General features: G+C 35.3%; 7 protein-coding genes across 13 annotated transcripts; 4 read left to right on the top strand and 3 right to left on the bottom strand.

Moving 5' to 3' along the window:
- Positions 1-11: 11 nt before the first annotated feature.
- On the bottom strand, positions 12-1,932 carry JMJD7 (Jumonji domain containing 7). The gene is made up of 4 exons (XM_012370959.2): positions 1,791-1,932; positions 842-1,318; positions 421-661; positions 12-329 (listed from the first exon to the last, which is right to left on the bottom strand). Exons 1-4 carry the CDS (start codon positions 1,849-1,851, stop codon positions 140-142), a joined length of 969 nt encoding a protein of 322 aa, XP_012226382.2. The 5' UTR covers positions 1,852-1,932; the 3' UTR covers positions 12-139.
- Positions 1,933-1,971: 39 nt separating this feature from the next.
- On the top strand, positions 1,972-7,063 carry Prestin (prestin). Of its 2 annotated transcripts, XM_012370953.2 has the most exons (11): positions 1,972-2,114; positions 2,544-2,786; positions 2,944-3,216; positions 3,685-3,863; positions 3,938-4,102; positions 4,262-4,366; positions 4,452-4,585; positions 4,726-4,888; positions 4,962-5,162; positions 5,234-5,482; positions 5,565-7,063. In XM_012370953.2, exons 2-11 carry the CDS (start codon positions 2,684-2,686, stop codon positions 6,000-6,002), a joined length of 2,010 nt encoding a protein of 669 aa, XP_012226376.2. In that variant the 5' UTR covers positions 1,972-2,114; positions 2,544-2,683; the 3' UTR covers positions 6,003-7,063. The 2 variants fall into 2 exon arrangements, with proteins under 2 accessions (XP_012226376.2, XP_012226380.2); XM_012370957.2 differs by lacking the exons at positions 1,972-2,114; positions 2,544-2,786 and having other exon boundaries at positions 3,076-3,216; positions 3,607-3,863.
- Positions 6,810-10,519, bottom strand: Mpcp1 (Mitochondrial phosphate carrier protein 1). The gene is made up of 6 exons (XM_012370961.2): positions 10,371-10,519; positions 10,110-10,277; positions 8,612-8,772; positions 8,070-8,306; positions 7,673-7,969; positions 6,810-7,419 (listed from the first exon to the last, which is right to left on the bottom strand). The coding sequence occupies exons 2-6, from the start codon at positions 10,252-10,254 to the stop codon at positions 7,192-7,194; spliced, it is 1,068 nt and encodes a 355-aa protein (XP_012226384.2). The 5' UTR covers positions 10,255-10,277; positions 10,371-10,519; the 3' UTR covers positions 6,810-7,191.
- Positions 10,520-10,638: 119 nt separating this feature from the next.
- On the top strand, positions 10,639-11,517 carry mRpS18C (mitochondrial ribosomal protein S18C). The gene is made up of 3 exons (XM_012370962.2): positions 10,639-10,896; positions 11,073-11,280; positions 11,362-11,517. Exons 1-3 carry the CDS (start codon positions 10,759-10,761, stop codon positions 11,451-11,453), a joined length of 438 nt encoding a protein of 145 aa, XP_012226385.1. The 5' UTR covers positions 10,639-10,758; the 3' UTR covers positions 11,454-11,517.
- A 274-nt stretch (positions 11,518-11,791) lies between these two features.
- On the top strand, positions 11,792-15,690 carry ohgt (ohgata). 2 transcript variants are annotated; one of them, XM_012371169.2, is made up of 8 exons: positions 11,792-12,175; positions 12,334-12,499; positions 12,675-12,766; positions 13,221-13,562; positions 14,025-14,298; positions 14,375-14,520; positions 14,638-14,834; positions 14,904-15,690. In XM_012371169.2, the coding sequence occupies exons 2-8, from the start codon at positions 12,367-12,369 to the stop codon at positions 15,055-15,057; spliced, it is 1,338 nt and encodes a 445-aa protein (XP_012226592.1). In that variant the 5' UTR covers positions 11,792-12,175; positions 12,334-12,366; the 3' UTR covers positions 15,058-15,690. The 2 variants fall into 2 exon arrangements, with proteins under 2 accessions (XP_012226592.1, XP_012226593.1); XM_012371170.2 differs by having other exon boundaries at positions 11,793-12,175; positions 12,434-12,499.
- A 551-nt stretch (positions 15,691-16,241) lies between these two features.
- mRF1 (mitochondrial translation release factor 1) lies at positions 16,242-17,988 on the top strand. Its single transcript, XM_012370989.2, has 2 exons — positions 16,242-16,753; positions 16,980-17,988. The coding sequence occupies exons 1-2, from the start codon at positions 16,438-16,440 to the stop codon at positions 17,879-17,881; spliced, it is 1,218 nt and encodes a 405-aa protein (XP_012226412.1). The 5' UTR covers positions 16,242-16,437; the 3' UTR covers positions 17,882-17,988.
- A 10-nt stretch (positions 17,989-17,998) lies between these two features.
- On the bottom strand, positions 17,999-21,750 carry LOC105674569 (histone deacetylase HDAC1). 5 transcript variants are annotated; one of them, XM_012370986.2, is made up of 11 exons: positions 21,562-21,717; positions 21,338-21,465; positions 20,582-20,694; positions 20,326-20,443; positions 19,862-20,235; positions 19,586-19,733; positions 19,212-19,497; positions 18,895-19,123; positions 18,658-18,751; positions 18,454-18,546; positions 17,999-18,376 (listed from the first exon to the last, which is right to left on the bottom strand). In XM_012370986.2, exons 2-10 carry the CDS (start codon positions 21,354-21,356, stop codon positions 18,485-18,487), a joined length of 1,443 nt encoding a protein of 480 aa, XP_012226409.1. In that variant the 5' UTR covers positions 21,357-21,465; positions 21,562-21,717; the 3' UTR covers positions 17,999-18,376; positions 18,454-18,484. The 5 variants fall into 5 exon arrangements, 4 of the variants coding, with proteins under 4 accessions (XP_012226409.1, XP_012226408.1, XP_012226410.1 ...); XM_012370985.2 differs by lacking the exon at positions 21,338-21,465 and having other exon boundaries at positions 21,562-21,750; XM_012370987.2 differs by lacking the exons at positions 21,338-21,465; positions 21,562-21,717 and adding an exon at positions 21,217-21,329.
- Between the last annotated feature and the right edge of the window lie 298 nt (positions 21,751-22,048).

Genomic DNA, 22,048 nt, shown 5'->3' on the forward strand with positions numbered 1-22,048 from the left:
GTATGACATAGTTATATGTTGGACGCATATGCAACGTATAATTTCTTCAATCTCTTATATACACCGAATGCTGGTTTTAAAAGTAAAATAGCACAATTTACGTACATAAACGTTTCGAAGCGTGCCTTAACTAACTTGTTCATTTGCACAACGTCTCGAGCGCTCTGAAGTACGCATACTTGATGTCGAATTCCATATCGTACCAATAATTGATGGATACACAAGCGTGAGACTGCGTAACATGGTGGAACCATAGGGATGGCAAATACAGCGCGTCACCAGCTTCGAGTGTGACTCGCAAAGTGTGTGCATTACGATATTCTGGATATCTATAAGTAAAAATCTTTCGTTTATTAATCTCTTAAATAAATATGATATGAAAAAAAAGACAACAAACTGTATGTTACATATATACGAAACTTTTTGTAGTCCGGATTTAGAGGATCTATGCATATCCATGGTGTTGAACTTGCGATGTGTTCTGAGGTATGCGTTTCATTAATTGTGGGTTCAATGGTCCACTTCCCGGATTCGTGTTCTTTATAAACAGCGGACGGATAATTTTCATACGGAATCCACGGTAAATCCGTAGGCGGATGTAAAATAAAATTCTTTTCACCAGATACAACGCAATATACGTTCTCATAAGGATCTTTGTGCACTACAAGTCGGTAAAGCAAATTTTAGTATATTTAACTTTGATTATTCTTTAGGATTAAATATACATACGTTTATAAAATTATGTAAACAGTAATACAAAATATAAGAATGGTCTATGAATCTTTTAAATCTGAGATACTAAAGTACTTTTAAGATGTTATCGAATCGAATAAAACTTTACTGGAAGTTACAGCTCTTTCATCCCCCATCCAGAAGTTCACGGCATCAGGGTGCTTGCCAAATGCCTCATTAGCCCACGACATTTCCACCTCCACATCTGACCACAACTTGCAAAAGCTGTTTATAAAATTTGAGTTCTGTTTCTGGATGTAGAATATACTATCTTCCCTTGTGTTTTCTAGTGTATCAAGAAATTCCGACATTGTGAGTAAACGTTCCTCGGGCATTACAAAAAACTCGTTACCGTCATCTTTCCTAGCTACAGCATCTGCATAACCATTTGGTGTTACAGCAACTGCTACTGTCTCATCGCCAAGCACTTTGCGAAAGAATGGTATAGACCATTTGCTCACGGCAGGCCAATGTTTTACCGCTCCTTTTATAATTAATGGTATATTTTTCGAAACATACTCTCGAAAGAAAGTGAGTGGTGTAATTGCATGATTTATTTGTGCAACTTCACTTTGTAAGTACAATTCTACAAAACGAAAATTATATAAATATATATTGATTATAAAACTATGTATCGCTTTTTACAAATTTGTTCGTATACATAATTTAAAAACGTAATCTATGAATTATTAAATTACAATAAAAGGTAAAAACTTGATTCTGTATTTATAACAAAAAATAGAATAAAATTGTTTATTTTTCCATTAATAAATAATGGTTATGTTGTTATGATAAATTTTATATTTACACACATGTATAATTACATAGCATTGTATAAATTTTTTTTTTTATATGGATTTTAGGTGCCTATTTTTGCTTCCTAGATTTTTTGATACTACTGCATAAATTATAGTTACAATTAATTTATAAATTATAAATAAATGAAGATCGCACACTGTGCAGTGTTACGTGTGCGTATTAGTGCGTACTGGTGCATATGGAAAAGTGCATTAACCAGATATGAGGTTAACACATGTTTTAAGAATTAGATAACAAACCTTTTGCTTCTTGTGATAGAATATGAAATGCCTCTTGGATTCTAGTCTCAACGTTTGACATTTCTTTCACATCAAAGGACAAAAACAAAAATAAGATTGATTATTTTCAAACAAGTCACACTAATGTTAGCCGACGTGTAGATGGATGAAGGTTAGAGATTTAAATCTACGTATGTATGTATCTCTCGCCAATCAATACGTATCTTTCATTGACACTGTCCGGTAATTATTAGTCACATGTTATCAAGGATCTCATTGTACGTCTTACAGTGTCTAATAACAGTGATACATGAGGAAGAATGAAGACGTAAATTATATATAAATGTATGTCCATTTTGCTAAGTATATAAATATATGTATAAGCATTTTGATAAAACATAAAAAAATATTTATAAATGGAAACAATTTTTAATTATAAACTGCAATTATGTGTATTGAAAATAAGTGGAAGTATTTTTTTATCTCTTGTCATATTATTATATAAGATTTTTACATAAGCATTAAATAAATCTCCACTGACATAGCTTGCTTATAGATGTAAATATAGAATTGTAGAATACGTATTATTTGATTATATTGCATTATTATTTTAACATTTATAACAGTGGAAAATTTTAACCAAGATATATAACGAGTAAGATTACGTGAAAAGATTTTGAACTCTGGATATTCTTAATCTTTAATTATTTAGAATCACAGATATTATATCAGTTATGTATCAGCCATGTGTGTATGATGTTGATTTGATTTCAGATGCACCGCACAGATAAGGGCAAACTGAGTTAATAACAAGCCAAGATAGTGAAATATACAGAGATAAGTGCAGTTTCATAGTTCATTGATAAGTGTAGTCTGAGAACTAAGCCTATGCCGTAAACACAGATTGTATTATTATGGAGAAACACAATACGCTGTTGCAGATACAATTAGAGAGACCTCTCTTTGAACACGAGGCGTTGAATGAAAATTACAATTATGAGAAGCCAAAATCATCTTGTAAGTTTTAACAGAGAAATGTAAATATGTGTGTGTTTTACACTGCTGGATAAATATTGACACAATATTATTATATAAGGTGTATGATGATATTTTCCATATTAAAAAGCTATTTTGTTCTAATCATAAATACTGAAATGGTTACTTTTTCTTTCAGTGATGCAAAATACAATCAACAATGTTAAATCAAAAAATTGGCGATCTTGTTTAGTATCAACAGTGCCAGCTGTAAAGTGGCTTAGTAGGTATAATTGGAAAGAAAACATCTTGCCTGATATTATTTCCGGTTTAACTGTGGCGATTATGCATATACCACAAGGTATGGCCTACGCGCTATTAGGAAACCTGCCACCAGTGGTCGGCATATACATGGCCTTCTTCCCTGTCTTTGTATATTTTTTCTTCGGTACATCTAGGCACGTGTCCATAGGTGAGAATACGCATAAAATAAAGCTATGCAAAAAGTAGGTTTTGGAAATTATAAAGGATAGAATTCTTTAGATGATCTATACAATCGGCGACAGAGAATTTGAAACATTCTATTTATAATTTTACTATAAACTGAATTTATTTACTTTAAATTTGTAATATAGGAAATATTTGAAGAATCAGATATGTAAAAATATAAAATCTCAAGTATCAAGATATGAAAAAGTGCTTGAGGAAAAGTTGCCTGCTTTGAGAAGGCAGATTGCGTTACATTTATTTATAACTATACGTATAGCTGATTCTTTTTAAATGTTTTCTGTACTACGCAGCGCATAAAATTATAAATAGAATTCTATCTCGAAAGGCATTGATCTGTTAACTTCCGTTACAGAACAGTTAGAAATAAATACATCTTAATATGAACTTATTCGACAAGCTTGAACAATCAAACATTCTTGGCACCCATCAGGCACTTTTGCTGTGGTTTGCTTAATGACCGGCAAAGTAGTAACGTCGTACTCGAATCCAGGATACGCGACGTCTGCGAATATCACGGATGTTGTTTCGCAGAATCTTGAGAATGTCGCGTACACGTATACACCTATGCAGGTAGCAACGGCTGTGACATTAATGGTCGGAATATTTCAGGTAAATATCGTACATCGTTTTAAAATGCATTGCAATTGAACGATAGAAAATGAAGATTTTTCTTAACGTTATAGATAATAATGTATACGTTCCGATTAGGCATTGTGACCACATTGCTGAGCGAAAGTTTAGTGAATAGCTTCACGACAGCAGCTGCCGTTTACGTTTTAATATCTCAAATAAAGGATCTTCTTGGTCTTAAATTGCCAAAGCAAAAAGGATATTTTAAATTAATTTTTGTAAGTAAATGTATATTAAACTATCAACACATTGCCACCATAGAAAATAAAAGTAAATATTCAGTAAAAATCAAACTTAGAAGTCTTGAATGTGCAAGTGTTATTTTTATTAAATTATGAATGAAACATTTCAGCAAAGATCTTTTTTTTTAATTTCAGACTGTTATAGATGTATTTAAGGAAATAAAGAATACCAATATAGCTGCTGTAATAATATCCACCGTATCAATTATCATTCTTGTTATTAATAATGAATTTTTGAAGGTAAATAATGTTAAAAGTTGATACTTTAAATGGAACAAAATATGAAACTGGAGAGAATTTTGACATATAATTTGTATTTTGTTAGCAAAGGGTCAGCAAAAAATGCAGTTTACCAATCCCTATTGAACTCATTGCAGTCGTTGGTGGGACATTAATCTCTCGATATTGCGATTTACCAAAGATTTATAATATCGAAACTGTTGGACACATTCCTATAGGGTACGTAAATAAAATTCTACTTCAATATTCTAAGTTTTAAAAATCACCTTAGAATTTAAAAGTTTTGATATATATTATTAATAGAACATTATTGTATTAATGTAAGTATGTTAAGACATGTAATAAAATTTATTTAATAGGCTTCCGAAGCCAGAAGTGCCGAGTTTTGAATTATTGCCGTTGGTAGCGGTCGACAGCATCGCGATAACAATGGTTTCGTATACCATCACTATATCAATGGCGTTGATATTCGCGCAGAAGCTTAGCTATGAAATTGATTCAAATCAGGAGCTCCTTGCAATGGTGAGATGTTGATATCTTAACGATTGCAATGTTTGTTCTATCAGTTATTAATAGCAAATTTTTTTTATTCCAGGGTTTTAGTAACGTAATGGGCTCTTTCTTCTCGTGCATGCCGATATCGGCCTCGCTGAGCAGATCTCTGATACAGCAAACTGTCGGCGGACGCACGCAGATAGCGAGCATCGTGTCCTGCTTAATGTTACTAATTATACTCCTCTGGATCGGGCCGTTTTTCGAACTTCTGCCGAGATGCGTGCTGGCCTCCATAATAGTTGTACGTATAGAATTATAAGAAAACGTACAGCCGTCGAGAAAACGTCAATCTATCGAAGCGCGTTCTCACAGGTAGCGTTGAAGGGAATGTTTCAACAAGCCAATCAGCTCGTTAAGTTCTGGAAACTGAGCAAGGCCGACACCGTAATTTGGATCGTGACGTTCTCCATTGTAACACTGATAAATATCGACATCGGATTGCTCGCGGGACTGCTCGTGTCGCTGGCGATCCTTCTACTGCAAGCTATTCGGCCTTACACGTGTCTGCTGGGTCACATACCGAATACGGATTTGTACTTGGACTTGGACAGATACAAAGCGGTGAGTTTCCATCGCGTGGACAAATTAAAAAATACAAGCGGAGCTAAAATTAATCATCTCTTTCCGTCAAATTTCACTTTAGGCGGTGGAAATACACGGGGTGAAAATATTTCACTATTGCGGGACTTTAAATTTTGGCAATAGCTGCTACTTCAAGTCCATCGTGTACAGACTCGTCGGCGTGTGTCCGCAAGAAATTGTCAAGCGTAGAAAATTGAGGACCGAGGAAGGTCACTTTCTGGATGACAAAGATGCCGAAGATGAGCACGAATTGCGATGCGTCATTATGGACATGAGTGCGCTGAGTTACATCGATCCGAGCGGCGTGCACGCGCTGCACGCGATCTCGGAGGAATTCACGCGGGTGAATGTAGAATTTTACTTCGTCAATTGTTCCAGCCCCGTTTTCGAAATGATCAAGAAATGCGACTTGTACGTGCACGGCGCGATGTCGCTGAAAATCTTCGCGACTATACAAGACGCCGTTATTTACTTTCAAAACATGGTTGCCTCGAGATAGTGGAAAATAGTTTTCTGTTATGCGTGTGCTTCACACACAGCAATCGTTACAATATGCGTACCAAAGCGATGTAAATTGGATTAAGTTCGATGTGCACGACTCCGTGTACGGACTTTAATGTAAAGAGCCATATTTTTGATAACCATTTTAAGCCTCCGGTACTCTCACTGCGATCATATCAAATTACATGCGACTTTTCATTATAAATATGTGTCGAAATAAGATGGCATTTTACATGCATAATTAATGATATAGATTTGCACTTCTAGATTTTTAATAACTAATGAAAATTTCCAATCTCTTATTGATCTGCAAGTTGAAAACATCTTCGTCAAGTAACACAAGAAAAAATAATTATTTTATTTCTATTTTTATTCAGAATAATTAACTGCAGCGAGAGACCGAGGGTCTTAATGCGCAATGGAAGAACACGCAATTGCATTTTTCGCCATTGTAACTATCCATTGCATCTTTACGAGATACTTATATTTTTCGAAGTGATAAGAGGATAGAAAATATGATATTTTTTTACTCCTGCCAATTTCTTACAATGCCAAACATAAGCAGTGAGTCATGCACACTGATCGGTTGCATTGGAAACCAAGTGATATAAATGTACTTCACAATCAACACTGTATCCAATGTTGTACTTATAGCAAACACTTACCTTATAACATCTCTATAGATATTTAACCGTTGATATATTTTTTGAGCTATCACCTTTTACGTCATGGCAGATTCAATTGTTATAATTCTCACGAATTGTGATTACTGTTGTAGCAGAGAAATATTGAGCAATGCAGCGTGTAAGCGAGCAATCGGCCTGTTTATTTACAGTGATCACCCTATGTACAATGTGACAGCTTATGATTACCGAAGCCAGGGTAATCCGCTGTTACAAGTTAGATTAGATTTACTGTGCCTCTGATAGTTACGGAATCGGCAAATTAACATGCTATGTCTCCTATTCGTAAGATTTTTTTTTTTCTCTCTAATTCTGCGGCAGTGTCGCCCGTTGATTTACCGATGTACAAGGTTGCAGAATAAATACTCAAAAATAAGTGGCGGTACACCATTGTTCAATAATGTACGGCACGAAGATCAAATTGTTTTATACGTTTCATTCTCTAACCGAGCGGGTCGAGCGACGATCCGATCGGTAACATAAACGTCTTGCCGTCGTGACGCTTTACGCCAGACCGTACTTCTTCTTGAGCGATTCCGGCATCTCGGGTGGTGGCGGACGGGGCATGCGCAACGAGACCTTCACGGCGTCGTAGATGAACCATTGCGCCGCGGTCAGAGTACCGATCATCACGATCCTCGGTCCCAGACCCTTCCACACGCCGGCGAAGCCGAGTTTTCTCAAGACGTCACCCGCGGATGCTCCTTTCTCTTGATTTAACTTCGACACCACCTGGCACACATTTAATTATGTTAATGCGGTGGAGAAAATTTTAACTCTTTCATAAATGAGGAATGAAAATTCGTGTCTGTTACTTTGAATTTTGAATGAATATTTTACTTCATATTCAGAAGCCTCAACAGTTTCTATATATATATATTTACTTATCAAAATGTTAAAATATTTGAATTTTTCATTCCGCTACATTGGAAAAAAATTGGTCTGTGAAAAAACTTGAGTGCATGCAAAAGAACATGAAACTCACCGAGTCAGCAGGATGAGATACGACGGCGCAGAATACACCGGCAATGTATCCAGCAGCGAAAGTGACTATCAATTGTTCGCCTTTGGTACAATCTGCTCTGGGCTTAGGTACTACGTATTTATACAGAAGCTCGACGGTACGCTCGAAGCAGGCGAATTTCATCATCGTGTACGGGATTTGACGCAGCCACAACGGCACCAGGCCTTTGTAGAAGCCGGAAACACCCTCCTCTGCGGATATCTTCGGCATTGCCTGCCGCAAAGTGTTGGCAAATCCTGGTGTGGTTTGTATCTTGACCTATAATTAAAAAATAAAATTACACACAGGATCGAAATGATGAGACAAAGAAATTAATTGTGAGAGTAGAAAAATGTCGATACGACGAACGATTCGTTACCTTAGCAGCTTCGAATGGCGCTAAGCCAATATCCGCGAAGAATTCCGCAGAGGCCGACGATATCAAGTACAGAGTAGTTCTGTATTCGTAAGCAAGTTCCTCACCAGCTATCGCCGAATATTGAACCTTAAAGACTTCGTAAAGTCCGAATTTGAACATTCCTTGAATGGAATAGCCGAAGAAGGTAGGCGCCCAGCCTCTAACCAATCCCCGGGTGCCGTCTTCGGCTAAAGTTACCTATAAAGTTAACGACAATTATCACAATATACAATTGATAACAAACAAGAACAATCAGCATGCATGTTGTGTCTTATTATTTGTCATTAATATTTTTCTTTTAAATTTAAAAAAAAAAAAAATTGAAGTTTATGACGACTAATCTAATAAGACAGATGATAAAATTTATAATTTTCCTATATATATATATTTTAAATAATAAATTCAAACTAAAGAATGTAAAGCAAAATTTTCTTCAATTCTTATTTTGATAAATATATCTATAAATGTCTCTGAACATCAATGGGATTTAAGGAGACAATTACCCGGAATCCATTGAACACTGATTTGTATTTCTGTGGGTCCACTTGAATCCGGCATTTGACTAAATCTAAGGGGGTGACCATGGTATGAGTGATACCACAGGACAAAATACCTCCGAGACCACATAGCAAGAAATAGTGATTTGACCCGAATTCACAGCTATCTGTAAATACATAAAGCAACGAGTTATATATATGAAAAATAATATCAATATATAAGATCTATCCAAAGTTATAAAATCTAGTTACAAATATATTATAAAGTTTCAAATATGAGAATAAGTGAAAAAGTACAAGACACTTAAGGACTCGAGCCTCTTCAAGCTTTTGTGTCTTATTTTTCTTTAATTATTATCGATTTTATATTTCATATTTTATTAGAAAGATGCCGCCTACAATGAACCGTTGTGAATTGACACTTAATGATCCGAAACTTTTATTTTAACGTAAAGACAATTCTAAGGGACGTAAATCTTGAAGCACGTGAATCTTTTGAAGGCATTGTTTGATCAGCTGATCGATCCTCGCTCTCCAAGCATTTCTTTTCTGGCGTGAATTCAAAATCTAAGCGGACTCGCCCGTACCTTGCCCCACTTGATCTATAAAAAAAGCGTCTGCACGCTCGAATACGCCCTCGGTCGCGTTTCTCGGTCACGGCCAATGTATAAAGAGCGATTTGAGGGAAGTATTTTCGCTTAGTCGTCATCCAAGGCTAGGAGAGCACGTTTTATAATGCGCCGATATATGACAAAATGGCCGCGCCTTATGCAACTCGCCGCGTGCGTTATGTTAAAATCCGCGGATCAAGTCCACGCCTTACCACGTGCCACGAAACGTCAGGAATTTGTCACTGAAGAATGATGTAATTCGTAATTGTCTCTCTGTAGGGATGCGAACCGAAAAAAAATGTGAACTACATACGCAAATACTCGCGCAATCAATGTTCGTTCAAATCTTACATTTAGAATTCTATTGTTACTCCACTATACGACAGACACAATCTGCAGTTATATAATTAATGCGTTATAATTTAGCAGAGAGATCCTGCAAAATAAGGAATTGTATGCCATTATCCTGAAATTGCATTGCTATAATTAAATTCGCGATTTCTGAGAATCGTAATTGTCGCGAGTTGCAGCGAGCGATCGAGCGGCTTTTAAACTTGCGCTCTGACAAAAGAATCAAGGGACGTTCAATGACGTTCAATCACATTTCGGGTTATGTAACTCGTGCGAATGTCATATGAGAAATGGCGGGTGATCTTATTGCATAAAATATCGTATTTTGCATGAATATCGACGGCGGAAATTTCACCAGAGAGTGAAAGCAGCCATTCGCATCGTCAGTAAAAATGCTTCGTGACATCTAGCCGCAGAGTTGCGTTAAAATGTGAAATATAACCTCTCGATCGACAGGGTCTGAGAGAATCGCTCAATCGCTCGTTTCACTGTCAACTTGAGCCGACAAAAAATTGCGGGGGAAATAAAAATAATTTACTGACCACCCTCTGCAATGGCAGCGGCGGCGATGTTCCGATTTGGAACAAGCGGCCGCGCACCGTCCTCTTGAAGTGCCTGACACTTGGCCGTCGTGAACGGCGACGAGAACGGATTCATTTTCACTGCCTCCTGCACCCAGGACAACATCGTGCTTTACGTCGCGGTCGCACCTGAACAGAAGTATTTGTCAATGACAGTTCGTAATAGATCGTATCACGGGCAAGATTTGCCCCACTGCTGTGTCAAAATTCTGAATACAACACCTGCTGATAAAGAAACGATTCTCACAACCGAGAAAGCCGCGAAAGAGTGGTAGAGACTCCTGCAGCGCGACTCGTCTAGTCGCACGGCCACGAAACCGTTAAAGACGAGTAGGTGACACCCGGCAAGTATATCCCGCAAAATTATGTACAATTCACGCTGCATTTATTGTTCGACGGTGTCCAATAAAAATATTTGTCTTTTAGGGACTTTGGATAATATATTTCAGCGCAAAGGGAATTTGGTTATTTTATTTATCAACCCTTTACATTCTATAATCCCTACGTGACTTCGATGATTGGTCATACTGATTTCTAGCAGAATAATTCCGAAGGATTGAACAGGATTGAAAGGTTATGTTTATGCGGATTGATTTCAAGCACCAGCGAGATGATTTTTCCTGCCGTAGAAAGAACCGCGATGACATTTATCGCTGATAAATTTTATAGATTGTGTTTTCGAACTATAAGTAAATCTGCTGCTGATAGTTCTGTATTGGCAGAAAGTGTAGCAGTGGAAGATGATATGGTAAATTAAATCCATGCCTTGTATGCTGTTTCTAAACTGAAATATTTTTGCATGTAACTTTGTGTATTCTATATTCACAATATATTTTTGTACGAATATTTTAATTATCGCACATTAAGGCACACAGGCATAAATTTTAACTCATTATAATTACTGTATATATTTGTATGTTTCAGCCTATACAAATCCGAAATCCTTATACAAAGGAGAAACGTCTGTGTGTTCTGTGTAAATTGAATATTGAACCGGATTATAAAAATGTTAGATTACTTTCTCAGTTTCAAAGTAGACACACAGGTAAAATATACGGGAGACACATAACTGGATTATGCAAACACAAGCAGAAGAGGCTAGAAGAAGAAATTTTGAAGGCACAATCTGCAGGTATATCCAGCTTGTGTTATTGGATTTATAAGAAAATGGAAATTTATCAAATTCTAATTATACACTTTTTTTATATTACAGGCTTAATGGGTTATTGGACTAAAGAACCAGAATATGTTACAGATCCACAATTGTTTGATCCAAATCGTCCATTTAGGCCACATAAGTATTAGTGATTAATAATAGTTGTATATACATATATAATATAAAAAAAAATAAAAGGTAATTCTGAGACAATTTTTTTCAATTACCGACACTTGGACAAATAAATGGTTATAATTTTATTATTATCCGTTCCACTGATTGAGAAAATTGTAAAGTAATTAGAACATATGTTTCACTGGTCAGAAAAGTGTTAATTAAACATAAACGCCAAATAAAATTGTATTTGTCGAGCAAAATTTATATATCTCAGTTTATGGTTCTATTTATGCTCGGTTCACAGTGTCAGTTACATAGTTTTGTTTTTAGCTCTCAAAGCAGAGATGGCGTTTTCAAATAAAGGCGGGAGTCCGCGCGAATCGATCGCCATACGCCGAAATCTATATTCACCATAGCGCGATTGCAAGTTGTTTTGCAATAATACTTTGAGTCGTGCCGAAAACGCGGAAAGTAATGGTGTTTGAACAATAGCGGATATCAATGAAGCAGATTTATGGCCCCCTGGTAACGCGTAGTTCATCGCTCTGTGTTGTTCCGCGTCCCTGTTTCATTTCCGGAGAACGCAAATGCACTCTTCCCCACCCTAATGTCTGAGTTGCGACGCGAGAGGAAAGGATACATATGTGGTTTGCTTACACACAAGCTGAACGGATTTGCTTCGCGCCGTAAATAATAATGGACTTTGATGAAGATTATGACAGCGAACAAAGCGACGATGAGCTTCGCATCGTAGGTACGTTTCTCGAGAATATATCGTAATCACCGCGAAAAATCTATAGTATATAAGGTTATACGCGAAAATGTATGTTTGTCAAATACGTTTTTTACAAAGTCGATTGCAAAGTTGATGGCCCAAATCTTTGTTTATAGTAATTCGCTGTCACTTTTTAGATTGTAACTTAATCTACGAGACATAGATACAAAATGACATTGACGCAACTGTGCGTGAGATTATTGAAGTGCCCAATGTTGAAGTTAAACTGCTTTGCAGAGGCTCCACGCAATGGCCCGGACGAGGAGTTTGAAAGTTGGTCAGAAATAAGCACGGATGAACCAGGTATATTTTTCACTATATTTTACACCTCTACAGTTTTCTTTTTCCAATGTTTGTAATATAAAAAAATCCAATTCCAATCTTTTGGAATATAAAAAAAAAGAAAAAATTATACTGATTAATATATTAAAAGAAGGAATTATTGTATCATTTAGCATGTATTATAATATATTTATAGACCCATCGACCAATAGACTAGAGTCCAACATGGATGATGTACCAGTGCCCACAGAGAACACATTTGATGTTACATTACCAGCAACACACTCTGTAAGTGTGCTTTTTCTACCACCTAAAAGATATTTTGCGTAATGTTCATTTTCGCTACTGCTAGGATGTCTATTATTTTGAAAAATCTATAAATCCCGAAATTCTCAACAAATTTTATTGAAACTTGGGAAATTATTTTTTTAACACATTTCTGAGAATTTTGCTTATATTTTGTGATTAATTAAAGCTGATTTTGTCTTTAATTCTGTTTGGCATTTTCAAAATGTAATATTTAAAGGTTGAATAATTTTTCTCTCTTTTTATAAGTATGAATAAAAAATATTAAGAAGCTCGTACAAGAACAAATTTATGCTAAGATAAAATATATGTAAAAAATATTATATTTTTATCTAGAAATTTAATTAAAATTACTTGGAAAAACAGGGAAAAAGTTGAATAGACATCCTAAGCGTATAATATATCTTTAAGAGATAATTATGAATATGTTTTATAGTATTTAGGACAAAATTTAGAAGAATTAAGGGGAAGAACAATATTGGATGATGGCATTTATATGAATCTACCACTATTGATAAAGCAGTCTGTATTATTTCCTGGACAAACATTACCCATGACTGTGTTTGGCGCACAGACCATAGAGATGCTGCAAAACTGTATACAAAACGACCGCACCTTTGGTGTTGTGTGTTATGGTTATCCAGAGATGGAGCGAATAGGAACTACAGCCGAGATTTATGAATACACAGACGGCGGATGGACAGATCACGGTCGGCGAGAATTTCGCTTAAAAGCTAAAGGCAGGCAGCGCTTTAAGATATTGCGCATTATCACACAGGTCAGTTTTTATTTGGTTGAGATGCAAATAAACAAATGTTAAATGCAAAAAAACGATGTAATAAATTAATTATTAAAATATTTATAAGTATAGAATATTATTAAAAAGTTTTGATATTAAATATCAGTGTATTAATACTATATTACTCCAAGTGAAAAAAGGCATATTATTTTTTTTTAAATTATTCTAGTATTAAACTGTAGATTTGAGCATAGTACATACATTTCCAAAGTTACAATTTTATGTATTTTATTGAAGAATGCTGTAAAACCTAGCAAATTAAATTATATCTCAAAAACGGCATAAAACTTTATTTTATAATTTACGAAATCTTTATATATAATATTAAAAAATAATTAAAATGTGCCTTTTTGACTTAGTATAACAATATAGTGATACGTCTGCCGATTTGCTACGCTTATTATGATTTATTTACCAGAATTTGATATTACTTATAATCAGGATCACAATAAAATTTCGGCCAATGTTAAAGTGTTACCAGAAATAACACTTGGGCCGCCATTCTTGGACCAACGTTTGGCCTCATTAGATCACTTGAGAGTCTTTCCCGATTCGGAGACCGACATAAAAAAGCAGAAGAAAGATATGAAAAAGCAAGAGAGAGTGGAAAACTTAGACGCTGCGGTTACTGCTTGGCCAGCTTGGGTTTATAGACTGTACGATCCTAAAAGGCTTTCCTTTAAAATACGTCAGCATCTGCAGTTTCTTGAAACTAGTAGGTTGCAATTGTAAGATTATTTACGTAAATTTAACATTTATCGCAATTTGCATTTGTATGTTGTATTTTGTAGGGGGTGGTAATGTACCTAAAGATCCTGTAGATTTGTCCTTTTGGGTAGCGCAAAATATTCTTATGGATCACAGTGAAAGACTCATGTTATTAAACTACGATTGCGCTATTTCTCGATTGCAGAGAGAAATGAAGTATCTTGTAGAGGTACGTAGGTATAAAATATACGTCTATAGATGCTTATTCAAGTGTTTTTAATTAATTTTGGAGTCGGAGAAGTTCTTTAACTTTTGGACTTTCCCTAATATATCTGTTGTTTTGAAGGATAACATCTACGTGTGCGTTAATTGCGAATCCTTTATCGGAAGGCAATCGCATATGTTTCCGATGAATAGAGAAGGCCCGCAGGGTACTTACGTCAATCCAGGCGGTGTTATACATGAGACTATAACTTTTTATCACGTACAAGGTGTTATGCTTAGCGATACGCCCCCTTCGACTGAGTACAGTTGGTTTCCAGGGTAAAGAGTAGTTTTAACGCATGAAAATTGTATACTTTTTGCCATTTAATAATAATTGTATGATTTTAGATATGCTTGGACAATAGCTATCTGTAAAGGTTGTCTTCATCATGTTGGATGGAAGTTCACAGCAACAGAGTCTGATTTAAGGCCCAAAGCATTTTGGGGCTTGACACGCAGAAGTCTGAAAAATAGAGATTTAAAAGTTAAGAAGAAGAAATAAGAAACAAGTCACACTAGCGTACACTAGGCATCATAAATGCCTTAATCGTCGTTGGATGGGCATTTTTTGAACCAGCACATCGTATCTACGTTAATAATACATACTACAATTGGTACGTATAATAAAGTATGTAACTAAAGCACTAAAGAGGTGTTACATTTTATAAAAACAAAAATAAAAATAAGGGTGATTTAAGGTATGATATATTTTAAATGTTAGCTGTACTATTTTTGATTACAAATAATTGTGATACATGAATATATACTGGATACAACCCGTTTTCTTCTCGAAAGAGCTCTTTGAAATTTATTTAATACATGTTAAGGTATCTATGACATCTAGTGTACAATAAAGTTTTGTTCTATGACTAATTTCATTACATACATAATTTTTGGGCATGTTTGGACAATAGCGATTTATGAAAGTTGTCTTTTATGCAAATGATAATTATTATATTGATAGCCATATGAGTTATAATACAAAATACTTGTGTATAATTCAGATGGTCTCATTATTGTTGTGGATTGTTTTGTTTAACTCAACCACTTCTTTATAAAATGTGTTTCTTAAATGTGTAGCTATTATTGCAGACTGCATAACCAAAAAATAAATTTTCTATCACTTATTCTTTTATACAGTTTTTTTTTCTTAAAAAGAGCACAAGCAAATTTATTAACTCGTTGGAGCTTGTTAATTTATATTTCATGAAATTCTATTTCTATTTAACCGATTTTATTTAACTGTCTGAGTGTCAAGAAACACGATTGCGCTTCTCCTGTTGTGTGAAACAGCACTTTGACATGAATGAGAGAAGCACAATCTGCTTAGCACTTTTGACATACGTATTTGCGATTTTTTTTTTATTTACATGATTAATGCTTTTTTATTTCCTTGTGCAATTTCTATAATTGTGATAAGAAAGATAGAAATCATTGAATATGATTTATATATCTCTGTATTATAAAGAATATATCCAAAAGAACATATATGTACAATACATGTTATCTGCTCCATTTTTTACAGTTATATAAATAATTGTATTGTAATCTATTTAAAGTAAGAAAAAAATTTAGTAGTAAAATGTATAAACGAATAGAATAAAATCTATATAAAAGTTTTATACAAGAATGATTTATTTAGTATATGAAATATTACAAGTAAGTAATTACAACAAAGATTGTGCGTTCTCAAATTTCACAAAGAAATGATTTAGCATTCACTTTGCCAAGTTTTCATTATTGATAGCAGACGACATGACACAGCTGATCATTGCTGTTTACAGTTCGAATCAGCTGGCAATCGTAACGATTCGGTTCGTCGGGTGTAAGCAGAAACCGGAATTTGCATTCGCATGATTAGGTGACACAAACTATTCACAGAATGTCTCTGCTTCGAAGATGCAGATTCGACAATTATTGGCAATATATGAAACTCGTAAGCCCAACGAAGGTTCGCGAGTTACGTGCCTTATCGCTGGTTAACCTAAAAATTTCCAGAAATTTATGCAATGTACACACGAGTCCAAATATTTCAAACGACAGAATTCGAAGGTGTCTAGATTATTTGGCTAAGGAATACAAGAATGAATTCCACGGAAATAATGACCTTTTAGAATTTATCGATTTAAATGTCTCTGGTAACTTGCTAAACAACAGGGCTCAGCTCGTAGAAAATATTCAGAATTTACAAGATTTAGGTAAGTGTTATGCTTTATAAAATCTTTTTCTGTATAGCTATCATTATAGACTACATATTTGAAAGAAAAAATATATTTTTATATTGATATCATCTTTTTAATATCTTATTAATATCTTTGCTTTAACCAAAAAGCTTAAGAAAATTGAGTAGTTACTTGCTCATATTTTATTATGTTCATACAATTCTTTTCTTTTACATAAAAAACGACAAAATTTCTTTTACAGTGAAACAAGATGTAGAGATGAAGAAAATGGCTGAGGAAGAAGAAGCGTTGTACAAGGAGCAATTAAATGAGCTCGACAAGAGATTGCTCGATACAATATTGGCCAACATGTGCAGAGAATCTTACAATAGCATTATCGTGGAGATAACAGCGGGCGTCGGTGGTCAGGAAGCGATGTTGTTTGTAAAAGACTTGTTTGATTTGTACATGGGTTACGCCAAGTACTTGGGTTTAACTTACGAGGTGATCGATATGGAAATGACGGATAACAACGGCCTGAGACATGTCAGCGTTATAATATCCGGCGATGAAGTTTCCAAGTTCAGGCACGAGGGTGGCGTGCATCGCGTACAGCGGATACCAGCCACAGAGAAAATGGGTCGAATACACACCAGCACCGCATCGGTGGCGATCCTGCCGGCGCCGTCGGACGTGGAGATTGCGATCAACGACAAGGATCTGAAGATAGAAGCGAAACGTGCGTCCGGCGCGGGCGGTCAGCACGTGAACACCACCGATTCCGCGGTGAGAATAACTCATCTGCCGAGCGGCTTGAGCGTAACTTGTCAGGTGCATCGATCGCAAGGCAAGAACAAGGAGATGGCGATGACGAAGTTGAGGAGCATCTTATACGAAAAGCAATTGAATAAGCAGACGTCATTCACGACCGAGCTGCGGCGCAAACAGATGGGGCTGGGACTCAGGAACGAGAAAATTAGGACGTACAACTATACTCAGGATCGCGTGACCGATCACAGGCTGCAGAACGGAACTCTTCATAATTTAATCGGGTTTATGCAAGGCGGAGCGGCGCTGGAAGAGTTGGAGAACAAATTACAACGGGATATACAACAGAAAGTGCTGCTTGAAGTAGTCAGAAAACTAGAAACGCAATTAAAGTGAAGCCGTTCTTGCCGAAGAATCATCATTTTGATAAGAGTGTTTTTGCTTTACATAACTAAATCATTGTACATACCAAGTAATAAAGTCAGCGCAATATGAACAAATGATACAGCCTCATTTCATGACGAAGATTTTATTTCCTTTTGAGTGGTTCATTTGAAAAACATAAAACATCTTATTCGAATTACGTTCTCTATTTTTTTATCTTAATATAAGATATTGTTCTTATCTTGATTGCATGCTCAGAAGCATGAAATTTTACATATCTCGAGTTTTTGATAAATACAAAAGTACAAATACAGTTAACATACAAAATTCACAAGTTTGTAATCTTGTCTTTCTGATGAGCCGATGATTTCTTTCTATTCTTGTAGTAATTGTTAGCTCCTTATCGCTAACGTATTTTATATATTTCTATGTAATTGGCTTCCCATGCGCCCGTCTTCGCCCAGGCCCAAAGGGACTATTCGTCGATTGCACCGCGAGGATACCGCTCTTCGAACATATTTATACAATTGCAGCCTTTACTTAAATTATCTACTTATGCCTAATTTAAATAAGAAGTTTTGTACTTTTGCAGATGTGCAGATCTTGAATGAGTCATCAGAAATTTTCTCTCTTCATTTCCTCGTTCGCATAATTCATTCTCTCGGTTTTATCATTTTCTAAATAAAATAAATTAATATTATTAAATTTCAATCATTTGTAACAAATAATTTAATATTGATTCAGAGATAAGATAAAAAGATAGTGATGTTGATGGGCCCTTTTAATACCTCTCAACTCTGTGTCCTCTTTCTTTATATTGATGTTCATCATATGCATATCAATATCATGTCCTTTTTCTAAACGCAATCGTTTTTTAGACCCCTTTGATACGAAAAAATCGAAATATAAGAATATTATGAATATATATATATATATATATATATTTTAATATTAGTTCTTAATATTTTAGATATATATATTTTAATATTAAATTAATGAAACATTAACATAATAAAGATCATTACTTTGTATGATCTATTATCCTTTCGTCCACCTTCTCCTTCGTCTTCACTGTCACTGTACTCATTCTCACGTTGTATTCTCTTATCTAAATCGCGCTGGGGCAACTTTTCATCAGGATTTATGTTCTCTTCAGTCTCGTAATCATCGATAATAGTACCGTCCTCTGGAATTGTTTGAACCTGTACACCAGGTGCGTGAGGCAGCATTCTCAGATTTTCAAACAACCTTGTTCTGTGATAAAATGTAATTACAAATTCAGTTGCTCATAATATATACTATATATAAATTGGAAAAATATAGAACTGCAAGACCGACTCACTTTATTTTCTCGAGATATTCGGGAGTGTTTTGATTTGTCACATTTGATGGGCTGATGTGTAGCTTAAAGTCAGGACCAAAGTACTCAAAGTAATCGTTATAGGGAAGCTCGTTCGCAATTTCACATCCCAAAGCTACGGATGTTTCATACGTCCAGCATCTGGACACATTTCTGATTGTATAACCACCACCTCCTACCATCAGGAAGGGCAAGTTGTATCTCTTGACGAATTCCACGCACTTGCCGTGACCTCTCACAGTCAAGTTAAAGCATCCCAGTCGGTCGCCTGAATTGACATTAATGTTGAAACATGTGAAAACTTGCATAGTAATAATTTTTTTTTCTGTTTTTCAGAAACCCGTTAAGAAACTGACCAGTTAATGAGTCGGCGCCACACTGCAGAACGACAGCAGAGGGTTGGAAAGTCTCCATTACTTTCGAAATGATAGGAACGAATATTGACTCGTAGCTCTCGTCATTCATGCCATCTCGCAAAGGTATGTTGACAGCATAATACTTTCCCTGTTAGCAACAGCAGAAGAAAAATCATATACGTTTAATGATCAATTAAAATTAAATTAATACAAAGATCACTTTATGCGAAAAGTAACATAAATGAATAATTATAAACGTTCTAATAAATTCCTTACCTTCCCTGCCCCGATATCGCGGAGATCTCCAGTTCCAGGGAAGTACTCGCCATACTTGTGAAACGAAACCGTCATCACTCTATCCGTAGTATAAAATGCTTCCTCTACACCATCGCCATGGTGAACATCGATATCGATATACAAGACTCTCTGATGATACTTCAGCAATTCCAAGATTCCCAGCACAATGTCATTCACATAGCAAAAGCCTGACGCTTCGCTCTTCTTGGCGTGATGCAAGCCACCGCCCCAATTTATGCAAATTTCAGAAGCTTGCTTATTAAGTTTCACAGCAGCGGCTACAGAGCCACCAGCTGATAATTGGCAGAATTCGTACAAGCCGTCGAAAACAGGGCAATCTTCTCCTACATTAACTGTTTTCCCCCAAAAAGAAAGAAACGTTAAAATATTTTTAATCTTTATAATATAACTATTGTTATAACTGATATTGAATAATATCTTACATCGATGCATTTGCTTGTTGTATTCATTCATGTTATCCGGCCGTATGGATCTCAGGAATCTAATATAGTCATCGCTATGAAATTTTGTCATTTCTTCTGCTGTGGCCTTATGTGGTCGCTAAATAATAATGAAATACAATTAGTATAATAAAATGTGAAATATATTTTAACAACATAATTAAATAGCCATGTTATAGAAAACAATAGTTGTTGAAAATGTCAAAATAATGAAAGATGATAACAAAAAAGTTCTTACATATATCTCCATCTTTCTATAAAGACCATAATTCAAGAGTAAATTGTGTGTCATCCTTATACGATGTGGCTTCATAGGATGTCCTTGGCCATAATAATAATTTCCAATTTCACCTAATAAATTAAAAAAAAACATGTATAGAAATAAATTGACACAGTCCCTTACAAAACATTAAATATATTGCTATCATCAAAAGGTGCATTTTGATAAGATCATATATATTTATGTAATATGGTGGACCGGAGTACACTTAAGAATTTCTCGTAATTTCTATTATTATTTCTAATTGTACTAGTCAAATTGACGATTTTTGTGGAACATGTTTAAAAAACGCAAGTTACATAATGTGAAATAACATATTGCAATCAATAAGCTTGCAAAATCTAACATTCTCTTAATCTGCAATCATCTTAATCATAAATTTAATTTGTTTTTGGCACAAAACAACACTGCACAATAAAAATAAATAACTTTAAATACAGAATAGATAATTATTTTATTTGGCAAACATTTATATAGCTTGTAAAATATTCGTTAATTGATGTTCAATCGCATAATAAAATTTGAAAAAATCAATCGAGGGACCAAAGTATGAGACGATTATCAATTATAATTAGAGGCATAAATAAACTAACAAAATCAATAGACGCGGGAGTGATTTGACATCAAAGATTCTCGAATATATTGCGATGATACTGCAAGAATGGCTGATGCTATGGTCGCGCGATAAAACGTGTGAGAATCTCTCGGCTTAACCTCGTAAAAATTGTATCATCCAGTAATAGAAGTATACGAATTGCAGGGTATCGCGTCGAAATAATCATGCCTTGTTGCATTAATCATTGGTGAAGCACAAACAGGCGGATAAGCGATCAGACACTGAGCTACAGCAGAAAAAAGAAAAATAATATGAGGAATACGAATGCGATTCAATGAAGATCTGAGGTATATTTTTGCGTATGGATTTTCGTGATACTTACTATCATAATAGTAACAGACACGTTTCTTGGACGGTAGCATGGCCATTTACTAGGTCTCGTTCAAGTTGATCGTCGAAATATTCAGTACGAAATCAAACGGAGATTGCGGAGAGTTGCTACCGCTATGACCACATATGTCTCTACATTCACACACCAGAGATAATCCTTTTATACCGTGTATATATCAAATGATCTATAGGTTCTGTGTGGGTTCTCTGGTGAAACGAGACTATGAAGTGATAAGTGGCGCCCTCTCAAATAGGGTGGCGTTGGCGGCGGGGAGGACATCAAAATGAGAGCAAGTGTGCAATACAACCAGATCTGCATTCAGAGAATTCGTGGCACACAACTTGCTGAATCTTTCATTATTTATGCATGTGACGCAGTTAAATCATGAAAATGAGTAAGTATGCTTCTTTGATATTATAGAGAAATTTGATCATTTAATGTAAGCGAATGCGGGCATCATTTATGCCTCCGGAAATAT

This window comes from Linepithema humile, chromosome 1, assembly GCF_040581485.1.
Source record: "Linepithema humile isolate Giens D197 chromosome 1, Lhum_UNIL_v1.0, whole genome shotgun sequence".
In the NCBI taxonomy this organism is placed as follows: Eukaryota; Metazoa; Arthropoda; class Insecta; order Hymenoptera; family Formicidae; genus Linepithema; species Linepithema humile.